Genomic DNA, 14,525 nt, shown 5'->3' on the forward strand with positions numbered 1-14,525 from the left:
AAAAACAGGAAAAAAGGAACTCAAAACAGATGGGACAAGTAGAAAACAAATAGCAAGATGATAGATTTTATTATATCTGTAATCACATTGAATGTAAATGGTCTAAACAGCCCAATTAAAAGACAGAGATTGTTCGATTGCATGCAAAAAAAAAAAGACCCAATTTTATGATGACTACAAGAAACACACTTTACATATAAAATCCAAACAGGTTTAAAATGACAGGATGGAGAACGATATAGCATGCTAACACCAATGAGAAGAGAGCTGGAGTGGCTATATTATCACCAAAGTATATTCCAGAGCAAATAATGTTACCAGGAATAATGAAGGTAATTCATAATGATAAAGGTGTCAATTAGTCAAGAGGACATAATAGTCTTCAATGTTTATGCATCTAATTACAGGACTTCAAAATGCCTGAAGCAAAAATTCATAGACCTGCAAGAAGCAACAGGCAAATCCATCATTAAAGTCGGTGATTTCAATACCACTCTCAATAACTGATAGAGCAAGTAGGCTGGCACCGCTAAGGATATAGAGCAACACTATCAAACAATTTGACCTAATAGACATTTATAGAACATTCCACCCAACAGCAAACATTCTTTTTAATGCATATGGCACATTTTCTAAGATGAATCATTGAATTCTTGTTGGATAGGTACTATCATTATCCCCACTGACCGCTGAATAAATGAAGGCATGAAGACGTTAGGTAACATGCTGAAGATATGCAGTTGTTGTGTCACATCTAGGCTTTGAGCACAGGCTATCTGACCCAGAACTCTTAGTCACTAGGCTCTGCCCCCTCCCTCGAACACCTGGAATAGCTCAGGTCTCAGTGAAAACGCTAGGATTTAGAATGCAATCCCTTTTGAATAAACAAAGGACTGGGTTACTCACATAGCATTCTCTAAATACAACTTGGAAAGGAAGTACATTCCCCCTCTCCTCTCATATTCCCACTCAGCCCCAGTGGCCTGTCTGCTTCCTTGAAGTGACATATGACTTATAGGTATCATAAACTCAGATCCCAGAGCCGCTGGGTCTGAAAGAGAAAACGGTTGCTGACTACCAAAGGCTCACGGGAGCTGGCGCGTCCTCAGGCTGCCTCCGTTGGATGGGTGGTCTCGCACACATTGGAACACGATCAGGATGCCTGTTTGGCCCTCTTTAAATGCCAGTATTCAGACAACGACTCCTTTTTCAGGAAGGAAATACATTTTGATTAAAACGAAGCAAAGACTCCTTAGCGGATGATTGACTTTCTTTGTCCACCTTCTTATCTCTGTTATTAGTATCATAATGTATATAATAATTACCACACGGAAAAACTTTGTAATGTTTTCCAGGGCGAGGTTTCCTTACTTATCAGCAAGAAAATGCCATAGAAGGGAACACCTTTTGAATGGATTTTTGGCTGAGACTTGGCACATGGCAGCTCTATGGGAGGAAATGTAAAATGGGGATATTATTCTGCTTCACCGTGCTAAGGGGAGGATGCAGACTGCTCAGCAAACGTGAGTCTGATAATGAAATTAAAAAACTAGCTTTCTCTTTAATGTCTTCCTCCCTCCCTCCATCTCCTCATCCTTTCCACCTGGCTTCCCCCCTGTATTCACTTCCTTCCCTTCTCCCGTCTTTCTCAATGACAGTCAGGGATACCCCAGGCCCTGCTGTCTCACTCGTTTCCCCCCAAAAGCCCCTTTCCTCTTTCTCCTGCTGTGTGCCCATGCAGCTTCCTCCTTCCCCCTTCTGCGCATCTCCAAAGTCCCCGAAGAGATCAGGGTGATAGATGGTGTGGCTGCCGCCCAGCCTGGAGACGTTTCCAGCTCCCCCTCCTGGCCGGGCTGAGTTATGGACGGAGGGACAGGAGGCTGGGCTGGGACGCCCTGGCTTCTGGGGGGGGGAATTATGAAAGAGGTGTCTGAAGCAGCGTTGGACACAGTCGGAGAAGAAAATTCCCTTTGTGCTAGTGAGTGCGCTGTCCCTCACTTTGGGTCTTTGCCACGCATTCTCGAAAGCCATTGTTTACACTGGGTGTTTGTAGGTTAGGAACAGAGGCGGTGGGAGTGGAGCTGACACTGGGAGCGCTTCCCTGGAACTGAATTGACCCCAGAATCAGGACTGAGAGAAGTCGCTCTCTGGGAGGGGGCGCTTCAGAGCAAAGGGAGGGGGCACGGCCACTGGCCAATCAGGAGGTGAGGCCGAGCCAGGCTTCCCCCCCGTCCTCGCTCCCGAGCGAGCGGCGAACAGTGGAAAGTTGGGAGCCTCAGCGCCTGGCCCGGAGCAGAGCTGCAGCGGCGAGGGCAGGGGACTCGGCGCGGCGCCGCAGGGCTCAGCGCGGCCCCCGGGGCTCGGGCGGGCGCGCCACCCGCACTCCGCTGCGCGCCGCCCGGCCGCGGGCAGATACAGTCCCGGGAGGACGCTGGGTTCAGACAAAAGCTACCGCATCTCTGCCTCTCAGCCCCTGCAGGGATTCGGGTTCGGTGCTGGTCCCCATCCGAGTCTCCGCTCCAAACTTTTTGCCAGGTCCCAGAGACTTCCAGAGGCGAATGAATTGCTGGGAGAGGAGAGCCTCTGCTTGTTGTTGAGGAGGGCTAAGCGCTGTGCTTAGGCGCTCAGGAAAGGAAAAAAAGAAAAAAGAAAAAAAAGAAAGAAAATGATTTCCTGGGACATTGTCCACACGGCATTCCTGTTTGTTCTTCTTTATTCTTCCCTAGCTCAAGATGCAAGCCCCCAGTCTGAGATCAGGGCAGAGGAAATTCCCGAGGGGGCCTCCACCTTGGCTTTTGTGTTTGATGTGACTGGTTCCATGTATGATGATTTAGTTCAGGTTATCGAGGGGGCTTCCAAAATTCTGGAGACGTCTTTGAAAAGACCTAAGAGACCTCTGTTCAACTTTGCGTTGGTGCCTTTCCACGATCCAGGTAAGGGAAATGTTTATTCTGTGTGTTTGTTATTTCTCACCATCACATCGTCTTATGCCGTGAAGTTGTCTCAGTGTTGGGAAGTTTCAGAACCTTCTTTGAAAAAAAAATGTGCAGCTAAGAACAGTTGTAACAAAGAATTGCTGGTTGGCATCTGGGGCTGCTCTCTGATACCTACCTACTCAGGTCCCAGCCATGGAGTAGATGGATGGCTTGTTTAGGGTGCTTGTACAGTGGTCCCCCAAACCTGGAATTGTGGAATTATGAAAACCAGACCCAGAGTCTTGTGGAGCAGCATCAAAATAGCAGTTAACTGACTTTTTAATTTTACAGCTAAAGAATGTTTCATTCTGAAGGCAGATTTGGGCATGGGTTTTTCGGCAGCAGTCCTTTAAAATAAAAGCTAACATCCAGGTTGAGAGCACACTCAGGACATCTCTCACAGAAGGGGGTGGGGAACCCTGTGTGGGAGACAAGGAAGCTTGTAAGTAATTATTACTAGTGGAACGGAAGAGATGAAAATAAGAGAGAACCCATTCATTTCTCAACTGAATCTATTCATCTTTGCTTCAGGACATCATTAGTTAGGTTCATAGATGGGTATAAACATTGTGTCCGTGTCTCATGCAGCAGAAATGCATGTAATTTGGTATGTGGGTGCTCTTTAAAGGTAGTTGAAGCCAAATGACTTGATTTTTTTTTTTTTGCCCTAAAGCGATGGGTTTCAGCTGCTCCACTGTAATATGATCTCATGTACTTTTTTCAGTTTCTCTTTAAAGTGGCACCTTTCTGGGAGGCTCACAGGAGCCCTCATTGTCATCGCTGAGGGTAGCACTGCCAGGGGAGCCCTGGGGCTTGCTGTCTGACATCCACCTGAGTTTCATTAGCACAAGTCCCTCACCAGTTGAAGAAATAAAGCAGTGGTTTCTTAGAAGCCCTCCCCCACTGTTCTCCCACATTTTTCCTGCTTTGAAATTCTTCTTACTAGGAGAACTTGACACAACCTCTTCATAACAAGAGCTGCTTGATATTGAGAATCTCAGATCCTTTCCTTGTGCATTTGACAAACATATGAGTTTAAATTATTGCTAGGTATTAAATGTGGCGGGCTTCAGCTATTTTTTTTTTTTAATAGCGTGGGGAGAAATTTAGAGGGGAAATAGAACTTTCTGGGACTTTTTTCTTCAAATGATGGAAACAGTAACCTATCCTACTCTTCTGGGCTATACATACATATAGTAATTTCTACATCGATCAATCATGAAATGCTCTTTATATCTGAATGAAGAATTGAATGGTCATTTACTATGTTTACTTTCTTAGTAAAATAGCTCATATCTTATAATGTTTCAATTTATTAAATATCATGGTGCCAATTGTGAGGCAGTTCATGACTTTCGTTATCTTGGAATAGCCTAGATATGTTTCTTCTATAGGGATAAATCTGAACTTGGCCAAAAAATAGAGTAAAAATTGTTTTCTCTAATTAACACCACAATCGCTCTTCTTCAAAGGACTCTTATGAAATGATGTTGCTGCAAACAGAACACAGAAATTGCCTCAAGCCATAAATGGAAACTGTATCATCATGATATTTTGATGTGATATGAAAATTATTGGAATACATTGTATTGTGGTATGCCGCATTCCAGTTGTTACCAAATGGGAAAGTTTGCTGTAGTTGACTTTCCTTATAGTTTAGCAATCATGTTTCAAAGTGGGGGAAACTTGGCACGCTAATAAGAGATGACTAATAAATTAGAGCTTTTTAGAATTAATATGAGAATATGGTTAAATTGGTTCCATAAAATTAATTGTATGTATAATTCAACAAAGCTATTCTATTTGCATTGTGATTCAAAGTAGAGAGAAGTGGCCAAGTGTGTCTGTTATCTAAGAGTATTTAAAGTATTTTTGAAGACAAAGAGGGAAATAGAAGTTGAAAAATACTAATAACCTTTAGTTTACTAATTCATTTTAATGGAATGTAATAATATCTTGGTGTGACGTTTTCATCTCTGTCTGTAATCATTAAGAGTTTTTTTGTGTTTTTTTTTTCTAATTGGTGATCAGCTGGGAATGACAGAAAGGGCCTTGAATGGGGATTGGCTGTTTTACTAAGTGACATTGGAAAAGTCAGTTTACCTTTTTGAATCTGTTTCCTCAACTATAAAATGAGGGAATTGGATTTGAACGTCTCTAAGGACACTTCTAACTGACACTTTATGGCTGTCTGTTTTACATGTGGTTGTTTTTCATAATCCCTAACACATAGTCCTATAGTTGGCATCATGATACAACTGACGTTGAAAGCAGTAAGGTGTGGAATTTAATATAATAATTATATAAATTATAATCATAATTATTATTTATATTAATAACCTTGACTACAGCTTTTCAGTGCTCCTTGATACCTGTTATTGCATTTAGCTAGATGGAGTAATGGATAAGAGCTGGGATATAGTCTAAGGCACTTGACAAAAACCTTTAGGCTTTTCAGGTGATTGCTTTGGACATCTGCATTACAGCCTGGGGCAAGGTGTATGCTCACGGGGGTGGGGAAGGTAAAAATGAAAATACATGGAAAACAGACATGCAAGAGGAATAAGTCTGACAAGGAAGTGATAAAATCATTCAGAATCGTGCACCTAGGGAGCCAGTGTTGGACGACCAACAACACAATCACGCTAGGAGGAAATACCAGAGAGGACCAGGGTCAGGCCATGTCAAGCCAACTTCTTGATGCTCACCATGTTTAACATGGGGTTGTCACTTTCCCAGTCATATGTAAGGTGTTAATTGTTAACAGCTTTATTGAGATACAATTTCCTTACCATGTAAGCATTTATTTAAAATTTATCATTCAATGGTTTTTATCATACTCACAGATATATGCAACCATCACCATAGTCAATTTTCAAACATTTTCATCACCTCAAAGAGAAACCCCATGTCTTTTAGTTATCAGTCGCCTGTGCCCCTTTTGTCCTTGTCCCAGCCCTAAGCAATCACAAACTTACTGTCTGTCTCTATAGATATTCCTGTCCTGGACTTCATGCGAATGAAATCATATGATATGTGCTCTGTTTTGTCTGGCTTCTTTCACGTTAGCACAGTGTTTTCAAGATTCATTCATCTTGTAGTATGTATTAGTACTTTATTCCTTTTTATGACCAAATAATATTCTAGTGTATGGATATACCACATTTTGTTATCTATTAATCCATAATGGGTATTTCGGTTGTTTCCACTTTTTTGCAACTATGAATAATTCTACAAACATTTGCATGAAAGTTTCTGTGTGGATATATTGATATTGTGATTTATAATAAGAAATATGTATTTGGTCTTTATCCCCATTTCTGGCTTAAAGCTCCTAAAACCCTTTGGAATTTCCAAAGTGGTGAGAGCCATAAAGGTATCTTTTGTTATATTCATGAAGTTACTTTTGGCCTTCACCTAAGGATGGGTGATGGTTTCTAGGAGACCTAACCATGTGATTAGAAGGTTGGAACTTTCTCTCTCACCCCTGACCCCTGGGGAAGGCAGAGGGGCTGGAAGTTGAATCAACTGGCAATCGCCAATGATTTCGTCAATCATGACTATGTCATGAAGCCTCCATAAAAACCCAAAAAGAGGTCTTCGGAAAGCTTTCAGGTTGATGAACTTGTGGAGACGCAGGGAGAGTGGTGAGCTCCGAGAGCATGAAAGCTCTGTGCCCCTGTCCCCACACCTTGCCCTGTGCATCTCTTCCATCTGGTTATTCCTGATCTATATCCTTTCATAATGAAACTGGTAATCTAGCGAGTAAATGGGTTTCCTGAGTTGTTTGAGCTGCTCTAGCAAATTAACTGAACCCAAGGAGGGGGTTGTGGGAACCTCTGATGTAGAGTCAGTTGCTCAGGAGTGCAGGAAATAACCTGGGATTGTGACTGACATCTGAATTTGGGTGTGGGCAGTCTTGTAGAACTGAACCCTCAACCTGTGGAATTGGATGCTATGTCCGGGTAGATAGGCATCAGAATTGAGCTCTCGGACACTCTGCTGGAATCTGAGAATTGCTTGTTGGAAATGTGGGAGTCCTCCCTCCTCACACTGACATTGAGTGCTCAGAGCACAAAAGAACATGTTTTTATTTCTCTCGAGTATATAGCTAGTTATGGAATTGCTGGGTCATGGTAACTGTGTTTAATTGTTTGAGGAACTGAAAGACAGTTCCAAAGCAAGTGTGGCATTTTACAGTCCCACCGGCAGTGTATGAGGGTTCTGATTTCTTTGCATCCTCACCAACACTAGTTTATTATTGGGCTTGTTGATTCTTACATATTCATTTTTTGCTGTGCTTTTTACAACCCACAAAATGTATTTCAGAACACAACTTTGGGGATGGCCGATGGTTTCTTCTTTTATCGCTCAGTCTTCCATTTGTGCTCTTCTCCATGTGGCAGGAACCAGAGACAGAGGACAGAAAATGAGGGAGTGCATTTTCATGAATCACTTCATATAAAGAAACGTTCTCTTCTTCTCTTTCACAATTATGTCTCCACCTTTTTTCCTCAGGATCTCTTATGTCAGTCTACGTTTATTCATTCATTTACTCACCTATGATGTTTCAAGCATTGCATCAGAGACTGGGGATGCACAAGAGAATAAAAATAAACAAAAGCTTCTGTACTTCTGGAGCTTACATTCTATTGGGGGGCACAGATAAATAGAATAATTATAATATAGATGGTATGTTTATTGGTGATATTTGCTCTGGGGAAAATACAAGCAGAAAAGGCATGAGGAGTTTGAGGTGGACTGAGAGTGTTAAAATTTTAAATATGTTGATTAGGAAAGTTCCCCAAAGGTCGCATTTGAACAAGGACTTGAAGAAGATGAGGGAGGAGGCAGTGAGTATATCTGAGGAAAGACTTCGGCAGGCAGAGGAACCATAAATGAAATGCTCTTAACATGGCAGGAGCATCTGCCATGTTCAAGGAACTGTGAAAAGACCAGTGTCTCTAGAGCCCAGTGAGTGATAGGGAAAAGTCAGGAGCTGAGGTCAGCAAGGTGATGGGGCCACACCATGAAAGAGCTCATAGGGCCCTGTGACTTTGGCTTTTCTCTGAGTGCGATGGGGAGCCATTTTAGGGTTTTGAACAGAGCAGTGACATGATCTGACTTAGGCATCCACATACTCATTCCAGCTGTTATTTGAGACTAGTCTAAAGTAGGACAAGGGCAGAAGCAGGGAGGATAGGAGACTACTGCATCATTCAGGCTGAAGAGGATGGTGTATCTTGGGTGAAGTTGGCAGCCATGGAAGTTTTGAGAAAGAGTTGAACCCTGTGTGTATTTTGAAGATGAAACCAAAAGGATTTAATGATGGATGGATGGGATGCATGAGAGAAAAGAAGACAAGACAGTTTCTGAGGGTTTGGCTTGAGTGGCTAGAAGGGTAGCACGGCCATGTACTTAGATGGAGAAGAATGAGCAAGAAGCAGATTAGAGAAAGAGTGAGAGGATGGGGCTTTCGTTTTTGGAGGTGTTTACGTTCAAGATGCCTGTTGGTACCCACGTGGAGATAAGTTTGATATTATTTGAGCTGCCTTTTGGATGCCAAGTAAAGGTATTAAGAAGATAGTTGGCTATATGAAATTAGCGTTCAAAGGGAAAGATCTGGGTCAGAGATATAAATTTGGGACCCAAAGGGATACATATAGATGGTATTTAGGGCTGCAAGGCTAGATGAGACCACTAAAGGACTGATTAAATGGAGAATAGTAAAAATCTGACGACCCAACCCTCAGACACTCTGGTGTTTAACTGTCAGAGAGTTGAGGATAAATCAGCGAAGTAGCCTGAGAAACTAAAGTCAGAGAAGGTGGAGAAGAGTATATTATCCTAGAAGTCAAGAGAAGAAAACGTTTCAAAGAACACGGATTGGTAAATTAAGAGAAGGACTGAGAATTGGCTCATCTGTTTAGCAATGTGGAAGTCACTAGTGACTCAACAAGAGCATGTGAAGTGAAGTGATGGGAGTGGAAGCCTGTCTGGAGAGAATTCCAAAGGGAACGAACGGGAGAAGAGGGCTTGGAAACCCTTGAAATTATGTTGTTGTTTCCAACTACTGGAGTGGTTGCTTTGTTCATGAAGCTAAAATTGAAACGAGTGTTAATAAATGATTCAGCCAACATTTTACAAAATGCAAATGTGATGTAGTAGGAAGGACATCCAATTTGGAACAGAAAATTTGGGTTCTCTTCCTTATTCTTGTCACTAAAGCAAATCATTTAACCCTGCCAGATGTGTGTCTCTGTTTATAAAATTAGTGCATTGGTAAGTTAGGTCAAATAACATGATTTTGATGATCCTAATGTAGTAAAAGGTAAACGTTTGCAAGGAGATACATCAAGGAGATGCATTATTCATTGGGAGAAATATCAGCATTATATGTCTCTACACTTAAGAGTTTCATAATAATCTAACCTGTGAGCCCTCAGTGACTTTGTATGAATCTGCAGGACCTACATGATGGTACAAAAGCACTCCAGGTCTTTTATGAAATGACTCTCTTAGAATATTAGCAAAATCTCATGAAACCATAATGAATAGGACAAATTTTACAAGGAAAGTATTGCACATTCAGACCTTGAAAACCTGTAGAAATCTATATGAACTGAACTTTAAAATGTCTTCAGTTTCAATGGGTATAGAAAAAGAGGCAAGACATTCTTTTTTTTTTTTTTTTGGGAATTGGGGGGATGGGAACAGTGCTGAGGAATTGGGGGAAGGGGAACAGACAAGTTGCTGTCCTTTTGTTCTTCAGTCTAGTTGTGGAGGACGTCGCTTCACTGGCCCAAGTTGGCACCATCATTGTGTTCTTCCCGGGCGAGACAGATCAGTCGCCGGCTTCTGGACGGCCGCCCACCGCAGCTGCTGGCCACTCACGCTGGCTGCTGGCTACACACGGTAGCCCATGGCAACCCACTGCAGCAGGGGCTGCAGCCTACGCCATCGCCGGTGACCCACGGCAGCCCAGCTCCAGGTTGAGCTGTTGTTCAGCATCTTAGCTGTAGAGGGCAGTGTCACTGGCCCTCATATGTGGGATCCGAACCGGGGCCCTCTGGCGTCCCAAGCCAGTTCTTAACCAACGCGCCACTCGGCCGGCCCGGCAAGACATTCTTAATCTTCTGCCACTAGCACATCCTATGTGGAGAAGGGTTTCCATGAGGAAAAGGATTGGTCCTTTAAGTCCAAGAGAAATCCAACTAAAGGTAATGAACTAAAATTTAAGAGAGAGATTTTGATTGGACAATGATAACTTTGTTTCCTCAGATGATAGAATATTTGACCCTGAGGGAGTGGGTCCCATGTCACTGGATGTTTTCTGAGGATGTGTAGCGACATTTTGCTATGCACAATGAACACTTTTCCCCAAAGTATAAGGACCGCATTTTGATAAATCAAGTATGTTAAATGTGTTAGGGATGTTTATAGTTAACAAATTCCTCTGACTCACACAGAATGAAGTTTGTTTGTTTAATTTTTTTTAAAGTTGAGGAACAACTTTCAATTGATTATTGGTAAATCAGAATTTGGTTTTGCTTATGGTGTGTCTCTGGTCAAACAATAATCATTCTCGATGGTTTTTATAACTCTGCTTACCTACCTTTCTGTCGGACTAAACATTAAGCTCTTTGGGCAGGACCCATTTATCTTAGAGGCCTGGCACACACTAGACACTCAAGGAATATTCCCTGAATGAATGAATGAATGAATGAATGAATGATGGAAATAAGAACCGAATATTTCTCTGAGTATTTTAATCTTTCCTGTCATGTCTATGATTTTCCTTTTTAAATCATAACAATCAGAAGAGTAAACTAAATAACATAACAGTTTTCTAATTGGACCTTTTTCATGATATATATCTCCTACCCATGCTTGACTATAAAATAGAAGTCTCATTATGACTCATGTAACAACTGGGTCTTGGGTAGTTGTTGCATGTTGTAGAGCAGGTATATTCAGGGAGGGGGAATATCTATGTACTCTGAAATGTCTTAGCTGCATCTGTTGATTTTCCAGTTTTAACTGGATTGGCTAAAGGAGTGTCACTACAATTAAATTAATTTCTGAGGAGCATTGTGCAAACAAAAGATCCACATAATTGGCGGTTCTCACAAGTCCACAGGCATTCCTAACCTTGGCTTTGCTTTTTTTCTGATAAATTCCCCTGAGAATCTTCATTTCTTTGCAGAGTAAGAAAAATTTAAAAAATGGACTTATGTCAAATGTAAGGTGTAATGATACCAACGTTCCTCACTTTAGTCATGTTATCATGGTTAAATAAAATAACATATGGGAAAGTCCTTTAAAAGTACTATAGAATCAATGGCATTGCTCTTGTTTATTGAATGACTCACCTTTGTCTATAAATAACAAATAGATACTGGAGAGAAGCCAGTTATCCAGAAAAATAGAACATTTATACAACAATAAGACTAAAACATTCAATAGAAAAAAGTATCTACTTGACAACTTGGCTATTAATCAACCCACAGGCAAAGGACAATCAGACCAGTTCGAATGTGGTACCATCCGAATACACTCAGTGTTTGAGAAGCGTGTCCCCTTGAGCCCTAGACCACTGCTTCGTAATTGGGAAACCAGTGAGAGAGTTTAAAAATCCAAAGATAAGCCATTATATCCACTGATTCATTCATTGATTCACTCACTCATCAGTCAATAAGAGACTTCCTACTCTTCATCAAGGACTTTGCTGGATGCTTTTGATTCAAAGGTAATAAGGCATCGCTTATAAGAAGTTAGCCTACAGTTGATGAGGTGAAGCGCAAGAGAAAACCAATGTTATAAGCCACGATATGTGTTGTAGTGGAAAGAAGCACAGGGCTGTGGGAGCCCAGAGCAGCCCCTGGTCAGCAAAGGTTTTTCTGGAAGAAGTGTGGCCTGGCTGAAACCTGAGGAAAGTGCATGAGCAAAAGCAGTTTAAGCAAAATATGAAGAAATTTGGATTTTATCCTGAAAATTACCAGGAGCCTGGATGGATGATAAGTGAGGAGTTGCATGTTTGGGTTTGCATTTTAGATATCTGTCTCTTGGATGGGTTGGAAGAAGGCAGTCCTGAGAGCTGAGAGATGAAATCTGAAGCCATCACAGCAATTCATGGGGGTAAATATTGAGGTGACTTGGGCATAGGAAGAAGGGTATACATAGACTTTTAAGAAAGTCCAATGAACTTGGCACTTTAGAACATGGTAAAAAAAGAAATATGATTCCTTTCTGTAGGTTAAAATATGAAATTGGCATACGATAGGAGAGAAAACATATGTCAAGTTAGCTTTAAGAGATTCCATTACTCTCAGGCCAGTAGTCTTGATAGTAAGTGCCTGATGCACTAACTTGTCCAAAATAAGATATCAATGAAAAGTATGGGGGACTCGCATTTTTATCGCAGAAACACACATAAGCATTGTACAACCAAGGTATTTTTTTTTTCATGGAGGTATAATTGTGACACATAACATTATATTACTTTCAGGTATACAACATAATGATTTGATGTTAGTATGTATTGTGAAATAATCACTGCAATAAGTCTAGTTAACATCGTTCACTATACATGTTCTAAATTTTTTTTTCACGTGATGGGAACTTTAAAGATTTATTCTCTCAACAACTTGCAAATATGCAACACAGTATCAACTATAGTCACCATGCTGGACGTTACATCCCCGGGACTTACTTATTTTATAACTGCAAGTTTGTGCCTTCTTCACCCCTTTCACCCACCCTCTGCTCCCCACCTCTGGCAACCACCAATAATGTGTTCTTTGTATCTATGAGCTCAGTTTTTATTGCTTAGATTTCACATATAAGTGATATACAGTATTTGTCTTTCTCTGTCTGACTTATTTCGCTTAGCATAGTGTCCTCAAGGCCCATTCATGTTGTCGCAAAGGGCAAGATTTCCTTCTTTTTATGGCTAGAATTCCGTTGTGTAGACTTATATTAGGGAAATATATATCCATTCATCCATCGATGAACACTTAGGTTGTTTCCATGTCTTGGCTGTTGTAAATAGTGCTGCAGTGAACATAGGGGTGCATATATCTTTTCAAGTTAGTGAGTTTTTTTCCTTGAGATGAATACCCAGAAGTGGAATTGCTGGATCATATGGTAGTCCTGTTTTTAATTTTTTGAGAAACCTCCACACTGTTTTCCAGAGTGAATTGCAGCAGTTTTATGTCTCCACTACCAGTACAAAGGGTTTCCCTTTTTTTTTTTTTTTTACTACATTCTCTTCAACAGGTGTGAAGTCATATCTCCATGTGGTTTTGATTTGCATTTCCCTGATAATCAGTGAAGTTGAGTACATTTTCATGTACCTGTTGGTCAACTGTATGTCTTATTTGGAAAGATATCTATTCAGATCCTCTGCCCATTTTTTAACTGAATTATTATTATCATTTTTTTTTTTGCCAAGTTCTATCTAGGGTTCAGAGTATAGTTTATTCTACACTTAAATAACCAGTCCACCCATAAGCAACATTCCAAATGTGGTGATAGACTGTTTATCTTTATAAATATGTAATGATGTCATTACATATTTGGATCATACTATGAACTCTCCTCGTTTTGGTTGCATGCTCATCAAACAGCGTCCCTGATAATTTAGCCTCATGCGCTTTCCTTATGGGGAGAGAATGCTCTGGTCAGACTGGCACATACATCAGATCTACCAGACAGCTATGTTCCTCATTGGTAACTCATATTTTGTCACACCAGCTTTGTACGTCAGCCTGTATTGTTTAAAATAGTCTGACAGGGTCAAGTTCAAGTTCCTGAGTTTGTAATTCTGAGAGCCTTGGTCGATGGTGAATTTATCAAAGTAAATGCTTCTCTGTGGGGATCTGTTTGGGTGGCCTGTCTGTCTCCAGGTATCACCCCCTCAGCATTTCCAACTGTCAGTGTTAGTTGTGAAGGGTGCCAAGAGGCTGTTCTGTCCACTTGAAGCTTAAATAGATGACAGCTGAGGCCATCGGAATAAATGAGATCATCCAAAGAGTATATGTAGACTGAGAAAAGAAGGAAGGCGAGATAGAGCTATGGCGAACACAAGGATTTAAAAGACACTGACAAGGGAACTTTATAAAGAATTCTGGGGAGGAGAGCCCAGGTCAATAGGAAGACAAACAGGAATGAGCAGCGTTTGAAAATCTAAAAAGTTGTTCGATTGAAGCAGAAGTTATCAATTCTATCCATTTATAAGGTTACTGAAAATAAAAGCTAATCTAACAGGCTAAAATGGACAGTTTCATTGGGGTTGTGTTTGCAGGAGGCTGAAGCGATGGGTAAGAAAATTGTGGTTAAAAGCATAGGTCCTAGCGTCTGAAGCCCTTGTTGGAAGCCTGGCTCCCCCAATCACTTGTCATATGATCTTAACTTTTTTGTGCTTCAATTTTAGTTGCTGGAGATAATATGATCTGCTTTATAAAGCTGACATGAGGATTGAAATAGTAGATGTCCAAAACTTAGCACAATGCCTTGCACGCAGTAAATTCTCCAGAAACATTAGTTATT

General features: G+C 41.1%; 1 protein-coding gene across 1 annotated transcript in view; it reads left to right on the forward strand.

The window, feature by feature from the left end:
* The first annotated feature begins 2,401 nt into the window (after positions 1-2,401).
* The window catches only part of HMCN1 (hemicentin 1), a 446,768-nt gene continuing 434,644 nt past the window's right edge, over positions 2,402-14,525 (forward strand). The window contains exon 1 of the mRNA XM_019635448.1: positions 2,402-2,933. Within this exon, the coding sequence (XP_019490993.1) occupies positions 2,666-2,933 (268 nt within the window). The 5' untranslated portion in view covers positions 2,402-2,665. The remainder of the gene's footprint in view (positions 2,934-14,525) is intronic.

This window comes from Hipposideros armiger, unplaced genomic scaffold (assembly GCF_001890085.2).
Source record: "Hipposideros armiger isolate ML-2016 unplaced genomic scaffold, ASM189008v1 scaffold_22, whole genome shotgun sequence".
Classification (NCBI taxonomy): Eukaryota; Metazoa; Chordata; class Mammalia; order Chiroptera; family Hipposideridae; genus Hipposideros; species Hipposideros armiger.